Source organism: Nicotiana tomentosiformis, chromosome 2 (genome assembly GCF_000390325.3).
Source record: "Nicotiana tomentosiformis chromosome 2, ASM39032v3, whole genome shotgun sequence".
Classification (NCBI taxonomy): domain Eukaryota; kingdom Viridiplantae; phylum Streptophyta; class Magnoliopsida; order Solanales; family Solanaceae; genus Nicotiana; species Nicotiana tomentosiformis.
In genome coordinates this window covers 44,956,859-44,981,728 of record NC_090813.1, presented here as the reverse complement: position 1 = coordinate 44,981,728, position 24,870 = coordinate 44,956,859, and the positions used below count along the sequence as shown (strand labels likewise).

Sequence of the window (24,870 nt, the reverse complement as noted above, 5' to 3'; positions counted from 1 at the left end):
GGACAAGAATAGAAGAGTTCAATCGTCAATGATAGAATAAAATCGCACGACAGAGAAGAATAGAAGTGAAATTGTTCCTAAACTCCATAGCCTATGAGAGATAAGTACAGACGTCTTCGTACCGATCCTTCAGACTCTACTAAGCTTGATCGTGACTCGTGAGACCTATGTAACCTAGTGCTCTGATACCAACTGTCACGACCCAAAATTCCCACCTTCGGACTGTGATGGCGCCTAACATTTCACTTGCTAGGCAAGCCAACGTTAGAATAATATTAACCAATTTTTAAATAATTTTTAAATTTATTAATAACAAAGAAATAAATGCGGAAGTAAGGTCTGAAATATAGTGATTAATCCATAAAAACAACAGTGTCTAAATACCATCCCAGAATTTGGTGTCACAAGTGCACGAGCTTCTAGAATAATACAAATAAAAGTCTGAAATAAAATAAAGATGTCTGGAAATAAACGCACAGCTAAAGTAAAGTAGACGGGGACTTCAGAACCGCGAAAGCCGTGCAGTTATACCTCAAGTCTCTCCTGAGTAGCTGAAATTCAAGCAAGTCTATGGTATGCCGCTGGTACCAACTCCAAAATCTGCACAAGAAGTGCAGAGTGTAGTATCAGTACAACCGACCCCATGTACTGTAAGTGCTGAGCCTAACCTCGATGAAGTAGTGATGAGGCTAAGGCGGGTCACTTATATTACATGTACGCAATATTAGTAACAACAATAATAGAAATAAATCAGGTAATTCATTTATAATAATTGAAGCCAACTCAGCAGTCATAACCAATTGTCATTTCCATCAATTCTGTTGCAGCGTGCAACCCGCTCTCACAATATATTCACATTTAATTCTATTGCAGCGTGCAACCCGCTCTCACAATATATTCACATTCAATTCTGTTGCGGCGTGCAACCTGCTCCTCCAATATATTTCTTTTAATCAAGTCTGTTGCGGCGTGCAGCCCGATCCCCCAATATATATATGTATGTCGACTTTTAAATAAGTCTGTTGCGGCGTGCAACCCGATCCTCCAATATGGACTTTTAATAAGTCTGTTGCGGCGTGCAACCCGATCCTCTAATTTGGACTTTTAATAAGTCTGTTGCGGCGTGCAACCCGATCCTTCAATATATTCATTATAATTAATTCTGTTGCGGCATGCAACCCGCTCCTCCAATATGTTCATTTACCAATTCTTATAGAAGAAATTTCCCCAATAAATGCAATAATTAATATAAAATTATAAGACAACAAGTATACAATAATTATGATTTAATTATGAAACAAATAAAAGCAAATAGCAAATTATTATGGAAATCAGAGAGAAAATATGCAGTTTAATATTTAATATGCTAAATGTCAAATAACAATTAAGTCACATAATTCAAATAGCATGTAACAATTAATGCATGAATTCAAGAATTAATATTTGACAAAGAATAAGAGAGAAATAATTATTATAATAATTAATTCATGATTTAAACAATTTATGATTTTTCAAGTAAGCAGGAAAATAATTAATTTGACGACGTATAGACACTCGTCACCTCGCCTATACATCGTTCACATGCAATTCATATAACAAATAATTTAACGTTCTATTCCCTCAAGTCAAGGTTAACCACGACACTTACCTTACTTTGTAAATTCTAATCAATTACTCGACCATAGCTTTCCTTTTAAATTTGTCTCCAAAAGCTTCAAATCTATTCATAAACAATTCGATATACTCAATACGAATCATAGGAATTAATTCCATATGAATTTACAAATTTTTCGGATAAAAAATCTAAAATTCATTAAAATATTTGGCAGTGGGACCCACATCTCAAATCCAAGAAAAACTTACGAAATCCAAACACCCATTCCGAGACGAGTCCAACCATACAAAAATTATCCAATTCCGATGTGAAATGGACCTTCAAAGCTTAAATTTTCGTTTTTGAAAGATTTTATAAAAATTTGATTTTTCTTCCACAATTTCACGGATTCATGATATAAATGAGTATGAAATCATGAAATATAATTAATATAGGATAATAAACACTTACCCCAATTTTTTCCCATGAAAATCGCCCAAGAATCGTCTTACCCAAGCTCAAAAATGGAAAGGGGTTGAAAATGGGACGAATCCCATTTTTCAGAACTTAAGTTTTGTTTCTGGGATTTTTACCCTTCGCGAACGCGGTCAGTGCCTCGCGTTCGCGAAGCACAAATTGGTGCTGTCCAATTTTACACTTCGCGAACGCGAGGGCTACTTTGCGAACGCGAAGCATACCTGGCTTGGCCTTCGCGAACGCAAGATGCCCTTCGCGAACACGAAGGCAATTGACCTGGCCAGCTCCTTTCCCTTCGCGAACGCGAATCTTTGAACCTAGGGACCTTGGAATTCGATACCAGGCTCCGGAATCAAAATACGGACCCGAGGTCAATAAATCCAACATCGGTAATTTCTTAAAATCATTAAGCTTTCAAGCTTTTAATTTTTTATCAAAATTCCATATCTCGAGGTAGGGACCTTGGAATTCGATTTTGGGTATACGCCCAAGTCCCAAATCATGATACGGACCTACCGAAATTGTCAAAACACTGATCCGGGTCCGTTTGCTCAAAATGTTGACTAAAGTCAACTCAATTGAGTTTTTGAAGCTCTATTTCACATTTTAATCCATTTTTCACATAAAAACTCTTCGGAAAATTGTACGGACTACGCACACAAGTCGAGAAATGATAAATGGTGCTTTTCGAGGTCTTAGAACATAGAATACTTATTAAATTTAAAGATAACATTTTGGATCATCACATGAATGCAACATCACGAACTCTACGGTCGACATAACTCTTCTGCCTGGACTGAGCTGTGCGGAGTCGATCCTAAATAATCTTGACCTTATCCAAGGCATTCTGTACTAAGTCTGTGCCCAACAACCGAGCCTCTCCCGGCTCGAACCACCCTACTGGCGACCGACACTGCCTACCATATAATGCCTCATAGGGAACCATCTGAATGCTCGACTGGTAGCTGTTGTTGTAGGCGAACTCTGCAAGGGGAAAGAACTGATCCCACGATCCTCCGAAGTCTATAACACAAGCGCGGAGCATATCCTCCAAGATCTGAATAGTACGCTCGGACTGCCTGTCCATCTGAGGATGAAATGTTGTGCTCAACTCAACCCGCGTACCCAACTCACGTTGAACTGTCCTCCAATAGTGCGAGGTAAACTGCGTACCCCAATCAGAAATGATAGACACGGGAACACAGTGAAGACGGACGATCTCACGAATGTAAATCTCTACCGACCGCTCCGAGGAATAGGTAACTGCCACAGGAATGAAATGTGCTGACTTAGTCAGCCTGTCCACTATAACCCACACGGCGTCGAACTTCCTTTGAGTCCGTGGGAGTCCAACAACAAAGTCCATAGTGATACGCTCCCACTTCCACTCAGGAATCTCCATCTGCTGAAGCAAACCACCGGGTCTCTGATGCTCATATTTCACCTGCTGACAATTCAAGCACCGAGCCACGTAAACAACTATATCTTTCTTCATCCTCCTCCACCAATAATGCTGCCGCAGGTCCTGGTACATCTTGGCAGCGCCCGGGTGAATAGAATACCGAGAACTGTGAGCCTTCTCAAGGATCAACTCACGAAGTCCATCCATATTAGGCACACAAATATGACCCTGCATCCTCAAAACTCCGTCATCTCCAACAGTAACCTGCTTGGCACCACCGTGTCGCACTGTGTCTCTAAGGACAAGTAAATGAGGATCGTCATCCTGCCGATCTCTGATGTGCTCAAACAAAGAAGACCGAGCAACTGTACAAGCTAGAACATGGCTGGGCTCAAAAATATCCAATCTCACGAACTGGTTGGCCAAGGCCTGAACATCCAAGGCAAGCGGTCTCTCACCAACTGGAATATATGCAAGGCTACCCATATTGACTGACTTTCTACTCAAAGCATCGGCCACCATATTTGCCTTCCCAAGATGATACAATATGGTGATATCATAGTCTTTCAATAGCTCCAACCACCTTCTCTGCCTCAAATTGAGTTTCTTCTGCTTGAACAAATACTGCAAGCTCCGATGATCGGTGAATACCTCACATGGCATGCCGTAAAGATAGTGCCTCCAAATCTTCAACGCGTGAACAATGGCTGCCAGCTCTAGATCATGAACATGGTAATTCTTCTCGTGAACCTTCAGCTGCCGCGAAGCATATGTAATAACCTTGCCACCCTGCATCAATACCGCACCCAGACCAATACGAGATGCGTCACAATATACTGTATAAGATCCTGAACCTGTGGGTAACACCAATACCGATGTCATGGTCAAAGCAGTCTTGAGCTTCTGAAAGCTCGCTTCACACTCGTCTGACCACCTGAATGGGGCACCCTTCTGGGTCAATCTGGTCAATGGGGCTGCTATGGATGAAAACCCCTCCATAAATCGACGATAATAGCCTGCCAAACCCAGGAAACTACGGATCTCTGTAGCTGATGTGGGTCTAGGCCAGTTCTGGACTGCCTAAATCTTCTTAGGATCCACCTGAATACCTTATGCTGATACAACGTGACCCAAGAAAGCAACTGAACTCAACCAAAACTCATATTTTGAGAACTTAGCATATAACTGGTTGTCTTTCAGAGTCTGAAGAATGATCTGAAGGTGCTGATCATGCTCCTCTCGACTGTGGGAGTAGATCAATATATCATCAATAAACACAACCACAAAGGAATCCAAGTAGGGTTTGAACACCCGGTTCATAAAATCCATGAATGCTGCTGGGGCATTTGTCAGCCCAAATGACATCACTAGAAACTCATAATGCCAATACCGAGTCCGAAAAGCTGTCTTAGGAACATCGGATGCCCTAATCCTCAACTGATGGTAGCCAGATCTCAAATCAATCTTTGAAAACACCTTGGCACCCTGAAGCTGATCAAATAAATCATCAATCCTCGGCAATGGATATTTGTTCTTGATGGTGACTTTGTTCAATAGCCGATAATCTATACATATCCTCATCGATCCATCTTTCTTTTTCACAAACAACACAGGTACACCCTAGGGCGAGACACTAGGTCTAATGAAGCCCTTATCAAGCAAATCTTGCAACTGCTCCTTCAATTCTTTCAACTTTGGCAGGGCCATGCGATATGGCGGAATGGAAATAGGCTGAGTGCCCGGAGCTAAATCAATGCAGAAATCAATATCCCTATCGGGTGGCATCCCTGGCAGGTCTGCAGGAAACACCTCTAGAAACTCACGAACAACCGGCACCGAATCTAAGAAGGAACCTCCGCACTAGAATCGCGGACATAAGCCAAATAAGCTAGATACCCCTTCTCGACCATATGTCAAGCCTTCACATAAGAGATAACCCTGCTGGCAGAATGGCCAAGATTCCCTCTCCACTCTAATCGAGACAACCCCTGCAAGGCTAAGGTCAGTGTCTTGGCGTGACAATCTAATATAGCATGATAAGGTGACAGCCAATCCATACCCAGTATGACATCAAAATCAACCATGTCGAGAAGTAGTAGATCTACACGAGTCTCAAGACTCCCAGTGGTGACCACACATAAACGATAAATACGATCTACAATAATAGCATCTCCTACTAGTGTGGACACATATACAGAAGCACTCAAAGAATCACTGGGCACAACCAAATAGGAAGCAAAATAGGATGACACATAGGAGTAAGTAGATCCCGGATCAAATAGAACTGAAGCATCTCTACTGCAAACTAAAACAGTACCTGTGATAACAGCGTCAGATGACTCAGCCTCTGGCCTGGCTGGGAAAGTATAACACCGGGGCTGGGCCCCACCACCCTAAACTATGTCCCTAGGACGGCCTCTAGCTGGCTGGTCTCCACCTCTAAGGGTCTGACCTCCACCTCTAACTGTCTGGCCCCTACCTATGGCTGTCTGACCCCTGTTCTTGGCTGGCTGAGCAGGTGGTGCAACAACTGGTGCCGTAACCATGGCATGAGAACTCTGATGCTGTGAGATGCCCATTGCCCGAGGGCAAAATCTAGCAATATGCCTCGGATCGCCACAAGTATAACATAACCTCGACTGTTGTGACTGCTAGCCCTGAAACTGACCCCGTCGACCTGAATAACCACCATGATAACTCTGGAGTAGAGGTGCACTAATAGGAGCTGGTGGTGCACTGTAGGCTAGCTGGTTGGAATAATGCATCTGAGGGCCACGACCACTTGAGGCACTGTGGGATTCCTGGAGCGCTGAATGAAGCGGCCTGGGAGGATGGCCTCTACCAAAAGTACTCCTGCCTCTAGATGAGGCACCGCTGAACTCACCGAAATGACGAGGTCTCTTGTTAGACCCCTGACCTCCCTGAGTAAGAACTATTTCAACTCGTCTGGCGACATTAGCAGCCGTCTGAAAAAAATCTCACTCCCAGTCTCCTTAGCCATCTGCAATCTGATAGGCTGAGCAAGTCCATCAATAAACCTCCTCACCCTCTCTCTCTCGGTGGGAAGCAGAAGAATAGCATGACGGGCCAAATCCACAAAACATGTCTCATACTAAGTAACAATCATATTGCCCTGCTGGAGAAGCTCAAACTGACGGCAACGCTCCTCTCTCAATGTGATAGGCAGAAACTTCTCTATGAAGAGCTGAGAGAACTGGTCCCAAGTAAGAGCAGGCGATCCAGCTGGTCTGGTCAACAAGTAATCTCTCCACCATTTCTTAGCGGAACCAGTCATCTGAAATACAGCAAAATCGACCCCATTGGTCTCCACTATACCCATGTTCCGTAAAACCTCGTGACAGCTGTCAAGATACTCCTGGGGATCCTCTGAAGGAGCACCACAGAAGTAAACTAGGAAAGAGCTTGGTAAACCTGTCCAATCTCCATAAAGTCTCAGAAGACATAGCTGGCCCATCTCCGACCTGTGCCGCAATAACCGGTTGAATTAATCCGACTAGCTGAGCTGCTAGAGCCTGATACTGGGGAGCTATCTGCTCCGGAGCGGGAATGGTAGGATTCTGGGCTCCTCCTCTAGCCTGAGAGACTGTTGGTGCCATGGGAAATGCGCCAGTCTGGGCCACACTCTCCATAAGGCCCACCAAACAGACCAAAGCGTCCTGAAGTACTGGGGTAGCAATGAACCCCTCCGGAACCTGAGCTGGTCCGGAAGGAACAGTCTGGGCTGAAACCTCCTCGTCAAGCTCTATCTGAGGCACCACTGCTGGGGCCACTACTCGGTTCCTAAGCTGAGCCCTGTCCCTGCCTCGGCCTCTGACACGGCCTCGGCCTCGACCTCTGCCCCGCGTAGGAGCTGTTACTGGAGGCTCTGACTGCTACTCGGCTGAGAAAGCGGTACGTGTTATCTCCATATGCGAAAGAATAAAAGTAGAAGAGTTCAATCAGTATTGAGAAAGCAAAATCGCACGACAGAGAAGAATAGAAGTGAAACTTGTTCCTAAACTTCATAGCCTCTGGAAGATAAGCACAGACGTCTTCGTACCGATCCTCCAGACTCTACTAAGATTGCTCGTGAATCGTGAGACCTAAGCAACCTAGTGCTCTGATACCAACTTGTCACGACCCGAAATTTCCCCCCGACTAGACTGTGATGGCGCCTAACATTTTACTTACTAGGCAAGCCAACGTTAGAGAATCATTAAACCAATTCCTTATTCCCATTCAGTAATTAATAATAATTAATTAAGATGAAATATAATAAGTGCAGAATATCATAAAACTGTATTAATTACTGCCACCCGGATCTGGAGTCACAATTAACAAGTATTCTAAAATTTACTATAAGTAATAGTCTGAAAGAAATACAATTATCTGAATTAAAGAAAACAATATGGCATAAAAGATAGACGAGGACTTCAAGGTCTGTGAATGCCGACAGATCTACCTTGAATCTCTGGACATCGGACCAATAACAAAATCTCAATCAACCTGAGCCGGTATCAAAATCTGCACATAAAGTACAGAGTGCAGCATCAGTACAACCGACCCCATGTACTGGTAAGTGTCGAGCCTAACCTAGACGAAGTAGTGACGAGGCTAAGGCAAGGCACCTACAAATCAACCTGTACAATTTAACAGTGTATATACAAATAACAGAATTGAAGAACTAAACAGGAATTGTCGGGAGGGGAACATACTGAGAGGAATACAAGATAAAGAACTATAACAGAATGATCACCAGAGCAGTCAATATACCATGAATCAACATGAATAGTGAATACAGTAAGAAAAAATACACGGCATCACCCTTCGTTCTTTACTCTCAATCTCACCATAAAATTAATAGAAATGGCACGGCATCACCCATCGTGCATTAACTTTCATATCATGGCACGGCATCACCCTTCGTGCATTAACATTCACAATATGGCACGGCATCACCCTTCGTGCATTAACACTCACAATATGGTACGACATCACCCTTCGTGCATTAACACTCTCCCTTACCATAATGCAATGCATAAATAACAACAGGGAGATAAAATAACAAGTACAAACCTTACTTCAACATTTGGTTCCATAATATCAATCCCAACTTTGAAATAAAAACTCAATTATCACCAGAAAATCCGTAAACATGATAAGAACGATAAATTGAACAACACTAGTATAACACGTAGCAATTTGGCATAAGAAAGAGACAATATAAGAAAAACAGAGAAATATGGAAAACAGGTAAATTGGCTGCGCATAAGTATTCGTCACCTCACATATATGCCGCTCACATGAATTTCACTTAGCAAGTAATCTAAGGTTCCTAATTCTCTCAAGTTAGGGTTAGACACAACACTTACCTTGCTCCGAAGACCACTTAATTCTCAATCACAGCTTTTTCTTTGGAATTCACCTCCAAACCACTCGTATCTATTCAAAAATGACTCAATAATATCAAATATTGCTAAAGGAATCAATTATATTGCATAAATTAAATTTTCCAAATTTTCCTCCAAAAAGTTGAAAAATCGACCCCGTGCCCGCTTGGTCAAAACCCGAGTTTCAGACCAAAATCCATTTACCCATTCATACCCGAGCCCGAATATATAATTGGTTTTGGAATCCGACCGCAAATTAAGGTCTAAATCCCCAAATTCCCGAAATTCCTAGTTTCTACCCTAACCCCTAATTCTACCATGAAAACTCTAGATTTTAGGTTGAAATTTGAAGAAATTTAATGGGTAATTGAAAAAAAATGGTTTAGAATCACTTACCAACACTTTGGGAAAGAAATGACTTTTAAAAAATCGCCTCACACCGTTTGGTTTTTGAGAAAAAAGAATTTTTGGCTAAATCCCGTGTTTGGATTCTGTTAAGTGCTGGGCGACAGTGTTCATCGCGTTCGCTAGAGCACTGTCGCATTCTCGAAGAGTATAGGCTGCCAAGCCTTCGCGTTCGCGAGACAGTTCTCGCGTTCGCGTAGGCTACCCTTCCCTGGTTTTTGCGTTCACGATGAAGAAAAGGTTGAGTCCCCCTCCCCAGTGCCTAACACTATGCATTCGCGATGGGCTTGTCGCGTTCGCGAAGGGTAACGCCCCCATCGCTTTGCGTTCACGACCAAGCCTTCGCGTTCGCGAAGAAGAAATCCATGCCTCATCAGTTTACTCTTCGCGTTCGCGAGAGGACCTTCGCGAATGCGAAGAAGGACATGCCAGAACCCAGACTCTACAGAAAAAACCAGATTTCCAAAGTCCAAAACATCCCGTGGCCTATCCGAAACTCACCCGAGCCCTCGGGGCTCCAAACCAAACATGCACACAAGTCTAAAAATATTATACGGACCTGCACGCGAGATTAAATTGCCAAAATAACACATAGAATGCTAAATTTAGCACCAAATCAAATGAAATTCTCAAGAACACTTTAAAGTTACTATTTTCTCAACTGGACGTCCGAATCACGTCTAATCAACTCCGTTTCTCACCAAATTTCACAGACAAGTCTTAAATATCATAATGAACCTGTACCGGGCTCCGAAACCAAAATATGGATCCGGTACTAACAATGCCAAACATCAATCAATTCTTAAAAATAAAAAATTTCCACACTTTAATTTTCATAAAAAATTCATAACTTGAGCTATGGACCTCCGAATTCGATTTCAGGCATACGCCCAGGTCCCATAATTCGATACGGACCCACCGAGACCATCAAAATACAGATCTGGTCCCGTTTATAAAAAATGTTGACCGAAGTAAACTAAAATCAACTTTTAAGGCATAAATTCTTATTTTTATCAATTTTCAACATAAAAGCTTTCCAGAAACCTGCTCGGAATGTACACGCAAATCAAGGAGGGTAAAATGAGATTTTAAAGGCTTAAGAGTGCAGATTTGAGTTCTGAAACATAAGATGACCTTTAGGGTCATCACAAAGTCCCAACAGCCACGCCCTCCGAGGGCTTGTTTTGAGTGTGGTGACACTCGTCATATAATGAGAGATTGCTCCAGATTTAGGAGGGGTGCACCTCCACAGATTTCTCAGGCCCCACCTATTCCACATGGCCCTCAGGTTTCTCAGGCCATGATTACTGTACCAGTTGCCACTCCACCTGCACAGCCAGCTAGAGGGGGAGGTCGGACAGGTAGAGGTCGCCCTAGGGGGGGAGGCCAGGCCAGATATTATGCCCTTCTTGCTAGGACGCAGGCAGTTGCATCCGATTCTGCTATCATAGGTATTGCTCCAGTTTGTCATAAAGAGGCATCAATCTTATTTGATCCAGGATCCACTTATTCTTATGTGTCATCTTAATTTGCCCCGTATTTGGGTGTATCCCATGATTCTTTGAGTTATTCTGTTTATGTATCTATAACCATGGGTGAATTTATTATTTTTGACCGCGTGTATCGGTCGTGTTTGATTGTTATCAGTGGTTTTGAGACTAGAGCTGATTTATTATTGCTCAGTATGGTGGATTTCGATATTATTTTGGCATGGACTGGTTGTCGCCCTATCATGCTATCCTTGATTGTCACGCCAAGACGGTGATGTTGGCTATGCCAGGTTTACCACGGCTAGAGTGGAGAGGTACCTTGGATCATGTTCCTAGTAAGGTTGTTTCATTTCTTAAGGCTCAAAGAATGGTTGAGAAAGGGTATGATGCGTATCTGGCCTATGTGAGAGATGTTAGTGTTGATACTCCTACCGTGGAGTCAGTTACTGTAGTAAGGGATTTTCCTAATGTATTTCCAGCGGATCTTCCGGGTATGCCACCCGATAGGGATATTGACTTTGGCATTGATTTGTTACCGGGCACTCAGCTCATTTCTATTCCACCGTATCGTATGGCCCCATCAGAATTGAAAGAATTAAAAGAGCAGTTACAAGAGTTGCTTGATAAGGGTTTTGTTCGGCTTAGTGTATCGCCTTGGGGTGCTCCTGTCTTATTTATAAAGAAGAAGGATGGTTCAATACAGATGTGTATTGATTACCGCCAGTTGAACAAGGTTACAGTGAAGAACATATATCCATTGACACGTATTGATGACCTATTTGATCAGCTTCAGGGTTCCAGAGTATTCTCTAAGATCGACTTGCATTCAGGCTATCATCAGTTAAAGAATCGGGAGCCAGATATTCCGAAGACTGCCTTCAGGACTTAGTATGGTCATTATGAGTTCCTTGTAATGTCATTTGGGCTGACCAACGCCCCAATAATATTTATGCACTTAATGAACAGTGTATTTCAGCCCTATCTTGGTTCTTTCATCATTGTGTTTATTGACGACATTCTGGTGTATTCCCGGAGCCGGGAGGATCATGAACAACACCTGAGGACTGTGCTTCAGACTCTGAGAGAAAAGAAGTTGTATGCAAAATTTTCAAAGTGTGAATTCTGGCTTGATTCAGTAGGATTTTTGGGTCATGTGGTAACGAACAAGGGGATCAAGGTAGATCCGAAGAAAACTGATGCAGTGCAGAGTTGGCCCAGACCGTCATCAACTACTGAGATCCAGAGTTTTCCTGGCTTGGCGGGGTATTATCGCCGATTTGTAGAGGGTTTCTTTTCTATTGCTACACCTATGACCAAATTGACCCAGAAAGGTGCTCCGTTTAGGTGGACCGAGGAATGTGAGGAGAGCTTTCAAAAGCTCAAGATAGCTTTGACTACAACCCCAATATTGATATTGCCTATAGGTTCATGGTCTTATGTTATGTATTGTGATGTGTCGCGCATTGGTCTCGGCACAGTGTTGATGCAAGACGGTAGGGTGATTGCCTATGCGTCCATACAGTTAAAGGTACATGAGAAGAATTATTCGGTCCATGACCTTGAGCTAGCAGCTATTATTCATGCCTTGAAGATTTGGCGGCATTATTTGTATGGTGTCCATTGTGAGGTTTATACTGATCACCAGAGTCTACAACATCTGTTTAAACAAAATGATCTTAATTTTTGGCAGTGGAGGTGGTTGGAGTTTCTTAAGGATTATGATATCACCATTCTCTATCATCCCGAAAAGGCCAATGTGGTGGCCGATGCCCTGAGTCGTAAGGCGGAGAGTTTGGGCAGCTTAGCATACTTACCGATAGTAGAGAGGCATTTAGCCTTGGATGTCTAGGCCTTGGCCAACTAGTTTGTTAGATTGGATGTTTCCGAGTTGAGCCGAGTTTTGGCTTGTATGGTTTCTCAGTCTTCTCTGTATGATCGTATCAGGGAGTATCAGTATGATGACCCCCATCTGCTTGTATTGGGCTTTTTGAGATTCTTGAAACAATTGGAGAGGTGGCTAATAGACTTGCGCTACCACCTAATCTTACTGCAGTACATTCAGTATTCCATGTTTCCATGCTCCGGAAGTATCACGGCGATCCATCTCATGTGTTAGACTTCAGCTCAGTCCAGTTGGACAAGGATCTATCTTATGTTGAGGAACCAGTGACCATTTTGGACATACAGGTTAGAAAGTTGAGATCGAAGAGCATCGCCTCAGTAAAAGTACAATGGAGGGGGTCATCCGATCGAGGAGGCGACTTGGGAGACCGAGCACGATATGCGCAGCTGTTATCCTCATCTTTTCACCACTCCAGGTATAATTCTAAACTCATTCGAGGATGAACGTTTGTTTAAGAGGGGGAGGATGTAACGACCCGGACAGTCATTTTAAGAGTTTTAGCCCCGTTTTCCCTTTTACTGCTTATTTTGTACTTTATAACTGTTATGTGACTTTCCGGGGTAGTCGGTTCGGGTCCGGGAAGATTTTGAAATGAATTGAGACACTTAGTCTCAAGGTTGAAAGCTTAAGTTGAAAAGGTTGACTTGATATTGACTTATGTAAAAATGACCCCGAAATAGAATTTTGATGATTCTAATAGCTCCGTATGGTAATTTTGGACTTAGGAGCATGTCCGGAGAATTATTTGAAGGTCCGTAGTTAAATTAGGCTTGAAATGGCCCTTACTCTTTTACACCCCCCAAATATAAATCAAATTATAACACATCACACCCTAGCACACCTCTACCGCCCCAATTTCCCCAAACCAGGTACCTTTAGATTTTTCATCTCTTTTTCTTTTCTACTCCTAGCCATTTCTTCCTATTTTCCTATTTTGCTCCTATTTGAGCTCAAACAACAGATTCCCAAATGAGGTGCTCATATTTAATTTCAATTCTGCCTCCCTAATCGGTGATCGGAAACTTGTTCCATCTTCTTTTCCCTGTCGACTGTGTTCTCTGGAAAAATACGAAAATATTTTAGCTTCTTCCTGCTAATTTCGATTTCAATCATGGAGTTCAATTAAAGTGGAGTTGCCGTTCGAGGTCCGCTCATAGATTTTGGTCGTGGTTCCTGCTCGATTTCGTCGCTATTTTTCTCGCTTGGATTTGAAGCCATGTACTCTCAGATTTATCATATATTAAAGCAGATTTGAGCCGATCGGAGTCGAAAAATCGAGGAAAAGGCATACTACTTGACTGATTGAGCGTGGTTTGAGGTAAGTGACTTGTCTAACCTTGTGTGGGGGAAATTCCCCTTAGGATTGGTATTGATATGATAATTATGATGTGTTGAAAGTCGTGTACACGAGGTGACGAGTGTGTATACGGACTAAATGTAGAAGATTATATTTTTAAAGTGTGTAGATCACTGTTGCATATTAATTAAATTATTTTATCTTGTTATATTCTTCATCATTGATTAATTTTATACTTTAAATTTGCTTGACCTTTTCTCGCTAATTATTTTACATGTTTAGTTGAAACTTGGTTTCTTTTATTCTCTGCATTATTTGAAGGTTGAATTTTTTAAATTTAAATATTATTAATATGAAGTAATTGATATTTTAAATTTGGTATTGATGCAACGTGTTAAAAATTATGAAAATATTATTTTTGCTGAGTTATTTATTCACGAATATTTTGTGAGATTTTTGTACTTATTGTGATTGAGCCATGAGCTCCCTATTGTGAAAAATATTGTTGTTGTTGATTTATTTTGGCAATTTGAAATATTTGAGCACTTAAGGTGCAGATTGTGATATTGATACACATGCGGTGGTATAAGATCTGGGTGTTGAAATGCATGCGGTGAGATAAGGGTGGCTTTATACGCACGGCTAGTTGGGAAACTACTAGAAGTCATGCGATGTGATAAGGGTAGCTAAAACGTGGGATGTTATTTTGGGAAAAATATTTTCTTTAAAATTAATTGTGAAGGCTCCCGCGGTGATATAAGAAAATGAGATATTGTGAATATATTTATAATTTGGGACTACGAGGCGGTACCTCGGGAGTGCCCTTGTTGATATTTATTTATGGCTGCAATTGCCTTTGATTATTGTTGTGATTTTCTTAAAGTTGTAAACTTCTGTTTTCTTTCCACGAGATATTATTTTCCCTTAGTCTGTGTAATTAAAGGTGACATACTACTTACTTAATTTATTTACATTATCATTTTATTGTTGTTATATTGTTAAACATTTCACGTCTTTTATTATTTTCAGTAGGGCATGACCTGACCTCGTCACTACTCTACCGAGGTTAGGCTTGGCACTTACTGGGTACCGCTGTGGTGTACTCATACTACACTTCTGCACATCTTTTTGTGCAGATCCAGGTACTCCCTACCAGCCCAGATATCAATGAGCTACCTGTGTACGGAGACTTCAAGATATATCTGCCAGCGTCCGCAGACTCCGGAGTCCCCTTCTATCCTTATTATGTTGTTTCCTTATTTGTTTTAGACTTTGATGTATAGAGACACTAAGGATAAATTCTTAGAAGCTTGTGACTTATTCCTACCGGATTTTGGGAGTTGAAATTATTAAATTACAGTTCTTATTTATTCGACTGTTAAGGATAAAATTTCAATTTATATTTAGTTATATTCTGCATTGATAGGCTTACCTACTCTTAGAGACTAGGTGCCATTATGACATCCTACTGAGGGAATTTGGGGTCGTGACATTCTCCCCAAGCAACGACCATAGCCTTGGTTGATCCTTTGTTGTTGCTTTTCTTGGGTTGAACCTATTCCTTCTTCCTATTCCTTCGTTCAGCTCGTTCCTTCTTCCATTTAATTTTCCACAAAGGACAGTTTTTGATGTGATGATTAGGCTTTCCACACTTGTAGCAGCCATCATTGGTTTGCTTCTCAGGAGCTTTTGCCTTGCTGTAGCTTCTACTTCTTGAAAAACCCTTTCCTCTCCTCAGGTACTTCTTGAAGTCTTTGGTGATGATAGCCATTTCATCATCTTCCAGATCAGAACCTTCAGTGATTATGAATGCCAAGCTCCTTTCCTCCTTATATACATCCATCTTCATAGTTTGTCTCCTAAGTTCATATGCAGTGGGATTTCTAATCAATTCATCTAGTGGGAGAGTGGCAATGTTCTTTGACTCCTGGATGGCAGTGATCTTGCTTTCCTAAATGATTGGAAAGACCCTAGTAAGTATCTTCTCAACCCTCTCTTCTTCAGGAATAATCCTTCCAAGAGATTTTAGTTCATTTGTCAGTGTAGTGAACCTTGTGTACATCTCTTGAATGGTTTTTCCATCCTTTAGAGTAATGTTCTCATACTGAGAGTATAGTAGAGTTTCTCTAGATCTCTTCACTTGAGTAGTTACTTCATGAGCCACCTGTAGTGTGTCCCAAATTTGCTTAGCAGTGGCACAATCTTGGATTCTGCTGTACTTATCTGGACCAAGTCCACAAACAAGCCATTTCTTGGCTTTAGTATTCTTCTCCTACTTCTTCAAATCCTCCGCAGTGCAATATGCTCTTGTCTTTGGCACATCTACTCCTTCAGCATTTTTCTTTAATGTAGCCGGTAGACCATCAGTGACAATGTCACATAACTCATAGTCCTCTCCTTGAATGTGATCTCTCATTTTATTCTTCTACCAAGAGTAGTACTGGCCATTAAAGAGTGGTGGCCTAGCAGTGGATTGTCCTTTCCAGTTTTCAGGAAGTGCACTCATCTTAATATTCTCCTAAGGTCTTAACCTCTTCAAGGATAACCTGCTCTGATACCAATTAATGTTTTGTACTTCAATATCACACAAGAAGGGGGTAATTTGTGTGGTGTCTAATATTTCACGTGCATAGATTATAGAAGGACTCGGTTCTTCTATAATTTTCTTATACTACTGTTGCTGAATAATAAATGCAGAAAGTAAAGAACACAAGTATTTTTACGTGGAAAATACCTGGCTCAAAAGATGAAAAAACCACGACCTACTACCCAATAGGATTTTTTCCAACATTTCACTAAATCACTGAGCCAAAAACAACATTTACAAAACTCTTTGTAAACCTAAGGATTACCTCTAACCCTTTGTGGCAACCAGCCTCTAGATGTTATGATAACTTCAAGTTAACTCTAACTTGAATACAACACTCAGAGTACCTAGTACTATTTCTTCTAGATAAAGCTGAAAGGTATAACTCAAAAGCCATACTACAATGAAACTAGAATAAAAGACAGACACTTGGAACTGGTTCTTCTATCTGGTTCATATAGCTTCAAGTTCGCACATTTGAATCACACAAGAATTGCTTGCAAAATGCCTTGCTATTTTGCTCTCAACTCACATTTAACTTCAGCATTTGTGTGTCCCTGTAAAATGAGAACATCATTCAATATATAGGGTTAGTAGAATAGGAAATAACTAGAGTTCTAATGCTATACTCTTTCATGGTGGAAGAGTTCTAGTTATCTTCAACTTCTAATTCCTCCCTTATCTAGGATAGAGTTCTCTTCGAGTAAGGAGTCCTTCTCCTTATCACTTATGCAATCTTTTCGTTCAGGAGATATCAGGTATGATTACTTAAGCTTATCTCCTTCACGTGCATGCCTTGTGTTTGAATCTGCCCGTGTCTGTGTACACTGTGTATGAACTTGGTTCATACTTGAGTTCTTTTGTCAATCATCAAAACAAACTTACTTAGGCCGACAAAGAAGTAGAAGAAAGAATCAGAATAGAAAAAGCACCATTAATATCAACATAAAATTAAGTTTTAGCACTGTCCATGAAACCAACAAAATGCAGACATATCTCCTGTCATCTTTATCTTCTCCCTTTCTTCCTCTCTTTTCTTGTTCGAATTCCTATGTCCTCTTTTTATCTTCTCTTTCTCTCTTTTTTGTCTCTATGGAAATAATAAAAAGGCGTACAACAATAGCTCTAAAAAGTTTAGTACGGTGCTATGTTTAATTTTAATTTTGATTTCAATTTTATGGAGAGCTAGAGTAAAAGACCAGATATTTTCTCTCAACAAACATCTTCTTTTTTAAAAAATATTCTATAGCAATTTGATTTTATTTGGGTTAAGTTTTCTCAAAACCTCAAGGAGTGGGGGAGAGAGACTCGCAAGGTCCCACTTAAAATAAAGATACACAAGTAATTCATGGAATGTGGAGCTCACAATTACACTAGAGAAAGCAAAAATTTTTATAAGCGGTGTCGATATTTAAAGAAGTTAACAAATAAATAAATCACTATAATAACATCGTATATAAAGAAACACAATTCAAGTACACTATTATGACTGCTCCAGTTATTTCAAATTTAAGGTTTAAAGGTTGTTCAAATAACCCAGTTCTAGAATGATTTTAAATTACTTGTTGTCAATAATTATGTGCTAGCTCAAGTTGTTTAATTTTACCATTTTCGATAACAAGTAAGGTTAAATCCTTGTTCGCTACAATATTTTTCAAGAAGAAAAACCAAACTTATAAAATAAAAGTGTCCTATAGGACTCGATATCATGTCCTCTTTAATAAATTTGAAGCGCTGAATCAGCGAGCCAAAGTCATTTTTTATGTTAAGTGGTGTCATTCCTTGTATATGTATTAATATTTGGATTTATATTATTCACAAATATATATTTAGTAAATTTTTCCGACTAAATGGAATCGGGTGACACCGCATCAGACCACATGCCCCCGCCCCCGAGTTGCAGACCCATTGAATATGTCTGTTGGGAAGAGGAAGATGAAGTGTTAAGAAAAAAGAAAAGAAGTGAGAAAGAGAAAGAGAGAGAGAAAGAGGGAGGAGTATTTTCTTAAGAAACGACATCGGAGGAGAAGAAGTTGAATAAATGGGCCACAAATCACAAATGTCAATAAATAAGAGCCTCACACAAATATTACATGGCATATGAGGCTAAAAGTAAAATTTCTCGTGTCTTTTGAAGGTTGTTCATTTTGCAGGGACAAACACTATATTTCTCCATTCTTAGATAGGCGACATGCGTTTTATTAGTTTTCTTTTTTTACGCGATATATTCAAGAAAAAAAGTTTATGAAAATTAAAAAAAAGAAGAAATCAAATTGTCAATTATTAGATTTTGTACCTTACAAAAATATCATATCCATATAGTTTGTGAATATAACAGATAAGTTACAAAATAAGATTTGGAATTGCCAAATGAACTATTCTTACTATTAGTACACAATTCCTTTGTTCTAATATTAAAAAAAATGCTTCCTATTTTAGCTACGATCACCTACAATATAAGATTTATTAAGGAACTTTGCTGAACATTTATTGAGGCAAACCATTAATTTGATCTAATTTACATTGAGAAAATTACATAGAATGTATTTTTTATTATAAAATAAACGAATGTGCATGCAAAATCTTAAGAGTACTCATCATCTAACATTGCTTTGAAGAACACAATTCACAAATATCAAAAACTTAAACAATGTAATTAAGTTCATAACACAGTTTAAAAGAGGACAACATACATTATAACGTCCTTCATCTTGATTCTTAAATCCAAATTCCCAAAAGAACAAAAAAATCATACTAGCGACGAACTAGGGTCGTGTGCATTCTATAATGGGGCCATCATCTTAGCAGTGATCAACGAATGTTGATTTCATTATTTTTTATTTTTTATTTTTGACTTTATATATTATGACTTTAATGACGTAATCTTATACACATTATGACATTTTCCTAGCATAATTCAAGAAACTTGTGCATCTCTCAAATAAGTCTTATTCTATTTGAATTGCATTTTCAAGAATCATCCCATATTCCATGACTTAAATCAACCACATCCTTTAATTAAAACAAAAAAACTTAACCACATTCAATTCAAAAAATTTGTTCAATATAATTCTCATTTACTTTGTCCACATACAACCATGTGACTTTTTTGAATGCGCTATTTTGCATAATATTCAAGCCTATTATCCTCCCTTTATGATTGGTATAGCTAGGCTATCTTTAAGAATAATAAAGAATCTTAAATTTACCAATAATATTCTTAAGATTTATTTATTTATTTTCTTTTGTTTCCTAAACTAATTCAAAGTTAAATATCATCACTATATACTTCTATTAATTTTTATTATAAATATTTTTAACTTATAGTTTTATTTATTTAGAGTTCAGTTATGTGATCTTATTCACAATATGGCTTTTTTTTTAATATTAAAATCAGAACTAAAATGAAATAAATTCTAATGTCAAACTCAAACAGTCTTATCCTTCTATCTTTTTTTTTTTTATGATGAAAATTTTGATTTCTTTATTTGTTCTTTATTGTCGTTACTACATTTTCAAGTACTAATTAGTACAATATTATCAAGTGGATTTTTATTAGCTTACCCACTTTTATGCTTAATTTCGAATAGCGGATACATCTATTTTTACTAGTTTTAGTGTACATGTGTTGCACTTATATACGCATCAAGTATATTATATTTTATTATATGCGAGAAAAAAATAGAAAAAATAGCTTGACAAAAGGTTGAAGCATAAAGTCTAATGCAATATGGTGAATGCCATGTTCAACTAAGATTCACAATGAAGAACACCAAAATAAAGATGTAATGATTGAATATTAAAGCAAAATTTAACTACTAATACAAATAACTGAATGCAAAATTTAACTATTAACACAAATACATGAATAGAAAATTTAACACTAATACAAAAATATTTTACTCAAAGAAAGAGAACCTAAAAATCCTTAATTTTGTAGCTGTTGCTCGAACAATAAAGTTTTATTAATAAAAACGTGAAATTGTAGCTTTATGTATATAACAAATTATATAAGGTCAAATTGTGTACGGTTCAAGTAAACAAAAATGTGATAAAAAAATAAAGACTCCCAAACCGAAAAGGAGTTCAAATTTATCTGCATTTAAATTTTCTACTAGGCCGCCTGTTATAAGAGCGCCTTCGTTAAGGCATCTGGAGCGCTGAGGCTAATAATGTGACTATTGTATTTCATAATTGTGTCGAGTAAATTATTGAAAATGGACCTTTCTTTAGCTGAAGAAATTTAATGGGCTATTTTCGGTCGGATAACATTATTATCTTGAAATCGTTAGCCTCCCCTGCTACATTATTTTCGAATAGTGAATAGAGTGGTAAGCAACACAACTAAGTTGCATTAATAAAAAGAATTACTATATCGGAATTCGAACGCGTCATATTACACTTAAATTAAATTGTGGTCAAGTTTAAGGTTGTAGACGTTCAAAAACTTTGAGTAAATCTTTTTGTTTACCTTCTAGCCAATAAAAAATGTCTTTAGCGGCAACAAAAAATGCCTTAAGTTTTGGTCGTTGTACATGGGGCCGCTAAGCCATTTACAAAAGTGCCGGTAAATATTGTTTTTATGCTGCTAAAAGTCGCATGCAATAACAACAATTATTTTGCGGCAATCATAATAGCTACTAAATCCATTCCAAAATTGCTTACTTTTCACCTTTAGCATCCATTTTTATTGTCGGAAAATCCATGTATATTGCCGCTAAAAATCAGAAACTTTAATGGCAATTGTCCAGCCGCAACTATAATAGCTGCTAAATCAATCTTGAAAATAACCTAGTTTGCACTTTAATGTCTATTTCTATTGCTAATTATCGGTAAAAGATCACCCTTTTAGCAATATATATATATTTTTTGAAGGTAATACACAACTATATCTAATGCACAATACACAACTATATATTGTCTCCATTGATATCAAGACATCTGAATTTACCATTGCGTTATTGATTGTAAGGAGATTAAATGAGTTCATTTCCTCAATTTATGTAAGACACCAACACTCTTTGCATATATTAACAAGGTTAGATGTTTGAAGCGTGAACAATATATATAACTATGGAATCAATATTGTTGTAGAAAAGCCAATGTTATATTCTTTCTTCTTCTTCCTCTTTTTTTTTGTTGTACTTTTTCCATGTGCAATTGAAGTACTCGCAACATAACGTACAGTAACAAGGGCACATGAGTAAGGTTCAGTTAATTATGATATTTTGATCCTTGCTCGCTCATTCATGTTTAACAGAATCTTCTCTGTTTGATTTAATTTCCATCATTCAATCTTTGTTGATGATTACTGCGGCTGTGTAAATTAACACATTAAAGCCTCTGCAGTGAAGACGAGAAAAGAACGCTAATCCTAAATCTACACACACACACACACACACATATATGTTGTCATCAGACAAAGTGAAGCCTTAATTTGTGCTGCGCCATCTAATTGTGCAAGGACCCCGTATTTAGTCATGACCAGATTATCGCACAAGTATTTCTGCTCCTTTTAATACACGTGAAATGTATGTGACGCATGCAATCAGGCTAGAATATTTTGGTACAGTTGGGGTTGGTGCTTTGGTGAGGCAAAATGAAAATAGGTTGCTTCCTAATGTATGGTACATCGTTGTCCTGTACTCCATGATAAGAACTTTCTCGGAAAGTTCACACACAATAACTTGTAAGTTATTATAATTAGTATATCAAAGGATCTCCCTGCTGTTATAAATAAGCTAATCTCCCTATCTAGACTTATCCACAACACATCAAGTAAGAGAATAAGAAAGAAAGAAGAAAGAGAACATCTATATCTATAATAGAAAAGAAAACACAACATAATATTGGAAGAGAAGATGATAGTGGAGATTGAAGAAGTGAGCAGCTGCCAAGCACTACCTCTGCTTTCACTCAACCATGTGTCTTTGTTGGTGAGAGATGTTTGGAATTCTCTGCGCTTCTATGAAGATGTCTTGGGCTTTTGTCTTGTTAAACGACCTTCTTCTTTCAATTTCCATGGTGCCTGGTTAGCCTCTATATACCCTATTTAATTTCTATTTAATTTCACCTAAGATTCACTCCTTTATTACTACGTACTATATTTCATGCACGTATGTCTCGTGTTTTTTATGTACATTATCCTTCTAGGACAATGTAAAAGTTAATCTTGCTATGCACCGCCCATTTCATACCATTATTCTTTTATCATGGGAGAATAAAGCACGTTCATATTACAACAGACAACAACAACAATAATAATTACCTCATTACTACAACAATAAAGTTCTTTAATAAGCATAAATAGTATATTTAGGCACCTCAGCTATTTTGTTTAACGTTTAAAAGGTTGTACAACTATGGAGTTGGGATTCACTTGCTTGAGAACGTAGCTATGGAGGATTACGATGCCATCAATGAACCTCGACCCATTAATCCTAAGGATAACCACATTTCTTTCCAGGTAAATTATACCATGCAAATAGGGTTAAACCTAGTTTATTGGTTATATATAAGTTAGTTGAATTTCCTTGACATGAGAAAAATTCTAGTAAAGTGATAAAAGGGGATTCGAACGAAAATATATTGCTTTAGGTTGCATGTCTAGACGTAACATTTCAAATCCACTTGTATAAAATTTAGACTATGCTACTGAATGGAACTTAATTTGAAGTTCTTGTTTTATTAGTATTAATTCTTAACGCATTATATATGGAACCAAGCAGTGCACTGATGTTGAAGTGGTGAAGAGAAGGTTGGAGGAAATGGGAATGAGATATGTGACTGCAGTGGTAGAGGATAATGGCATAAAGGTAGATCAGGTATTTTTCCATGACCCAGATGGCTACATGATTGAAATCTGTAACTGTGATAACATTCCACTTTTGCCTATCTCTTCAACTTGCCCACTCAAGCCTCACAATATTGGCACCAGCCATAACAAATTCACACCCACCAATTGTGGCTGTGGTTTCACGGAAACTGCAGAGATGATGGAAAGCTTAAGCAAGGACATGCTCAACTTTTCTTTCTAATTAAGTATTGTATATTTTCAGTTCAGTTCAGTTCTAATGTCGTGTGTTTGTTACTACTTTGAATCTTTCAATTGTTTAATTTGTCGTTGAAACAAATAGTGGAGAACAGTCACGGGTTATCAATTGTTTAATTAAGTGGCTTTTCCACAAGTCGTGTTTACGTTTGTCTGGTTATACAAGTTAAAACTGGAATGGGTGTACTTCTATTTTCAAATTTTATTTGTATATATGCAAATTATATATAATAATGACGATATCAATCTAAAGAAAGGATAACAATTTGGCTTAACTTAATTAGATTTTTTTTCTTTTTCAGCTTTGTTTTTCCTTTCCTTTTGCAGTATTTAGATATCTTGTGTTTTGATAATTTTTGTCTTTCAATTTTCTCTGTAATATGCTACTCATGATTTGCATGGAAAAAATAATAGCCTCGCGAGTCCGCATTAAGACATCAACAAAAAGAATGATTATATCAAGGTCTATATTCAGCTAGGTGCATATTTATATTACGTGTTTTCCTATATTTTTCTTTTTGGATACAAAAATCATACTCTTCAACACTCGCGCAAGGAAACTTCCTGTCAGGTGCCAACATAACAAATTTTTCATGACGGTATTTTTCTTACTATAGAAAGTACAACCTTCTAAATTATACCTAAATAATAAAGTAGCGTATATAAATATGCAAAATCGCAAGTAATTTGGAGCAAAAAATGAGAAATCGAAACCCTAATTTCAGAGAAAGAGACGATTTCATATTATTGAAGAATAAGGGAAGGAATAATATGTCTTTCTAGTTGTACACGTGCACTACTTTTTTTCTACTTACAAAATACACTAATATTACAAAATAGACTATGTAAGGAAAATAATGTGGGCTCCAGATCCAGATTGGGCCTATAAATATAGGTGTATCTTCCTTTTTTTAGGAGAAAGATGGTATATTATGTGAAGTGTAAATGTACTTTTCTTAAAGCTTGGTCTATGACCTACAGCTCCCTGTGGTTTAGAATTATAACACTATATACAATTCAACAAAAAGGGGATTAAATAATTCTTTCTCTAGAATTCTCTGTCCGTTCTCTCATAGAATTCTCTAGAAGGACTCCATTGGAGCTCCAGATCGAGCTTCAAGCTAGATTTAACTCCTCTCTCTGGAATACGATTCTCTCTCAGCGACAGCTGAAAATGGCGAGAAAATCGAGCACCGGAGGTGGAGGTCAGAAGATCCACAGAAGTCAGAAAACAAATTCAGTGCGTATGGGAGTGCCACAATCGGGAGATGCGA

The 24,870-nt window shown here is 38.5% G+C and overlaps 2 protein-coding genes across 2 annotated transcripts; one reads left to right on the top strand and one right to left on the bottom strand.

The window, feature by feature from the left end:
* Nucleotides 1-15,513: 15,513 nt before the first annotated feature.
* LOC138904716 (uncharacterized) lies at nt 15,514-16,374 on the bottom strand. Its single transcript, XM_070193222.1, has 3 exons — nt 16,279-16,374; nt 15,928-16,122; nt 15,514-15,885 (listed from the first exon to the last, which is right to left on the bottom strand). Exons 1-3 carry the CDS (start codon nt 16,372-16,374, stop codon nt 15,514-15,516), a joined length of 663 nt encoding a protein of 220 aa, XP_070049323.1.
* A 5,930-nt stretch (nt 16,375-22,304) lies between these two features.
* LOC104095424 (glyoxylase I 4-like) lies at nt 22,305-23,876 on the top strand. Its single transcript, XM_009601565.4, has 3 exons — nt 22,305-22,576; nt 22,897-23,011; nt 23,274-23,876. The coding sequence occupies exons 1-3, from the start codon at nt 22,407-22,409 to the stop codon at nt 23,580-23,582; spliced, it is 594 nt and encodes a 197-aa protein (XP_009599860.1). The 5' UTR covers nt 22,305-22,406; the 3' UTR covers nt 23,583-23,876.
* Nucleotides 23,877-24,870: the final 994 nt, after the last annotated feature.

Bases quoted from the DNA above. Each gene is read 5' to 3' on its own strand.
- LOC104095424 (XM_009601565.4), top strand. From the start codon at position 22,407: ATGATAGTGGAGATTGAAGAAGTGAGCAGCTGCCAAGCACTACCTCTG. The intron at 22,577-22,896 runs GTTAGCCTCTAT...AACGTTTAAAAG, and splicing joins TTCAATTTCCATGGTGCCTG to GTTGTACAACTATGGAGTTG. The intron at 23,012-23,273 runs GTAAATTATACC...GGAACCAAGCAG, and splicing joins ATAACCACATTTCTTTCCAG to TGCACTGATGTTGAAGTGGT.
- LOC138904716 (XM_070193222.1), bottom strand. From the start codon at position 16,374: ATGAGAGATCACATTCAAGGAGAGGACTATGAGTTATGTGACATTGTC. The intron at 16,123-16,278 runs GTGCCAAAGACA...GACACACTACAG, and splicing joins AAAATGCTGAAGGAGTAGAT to GTGGCTCATGAAGTAACTAC. The intron at 15,886-15,927 runs GTCTTTCCAATC...ACTGCCATCCAG, and splicing joins TTGAGAAGATACTTACTAGG to GAGTCAAAGAACATTGCCAC.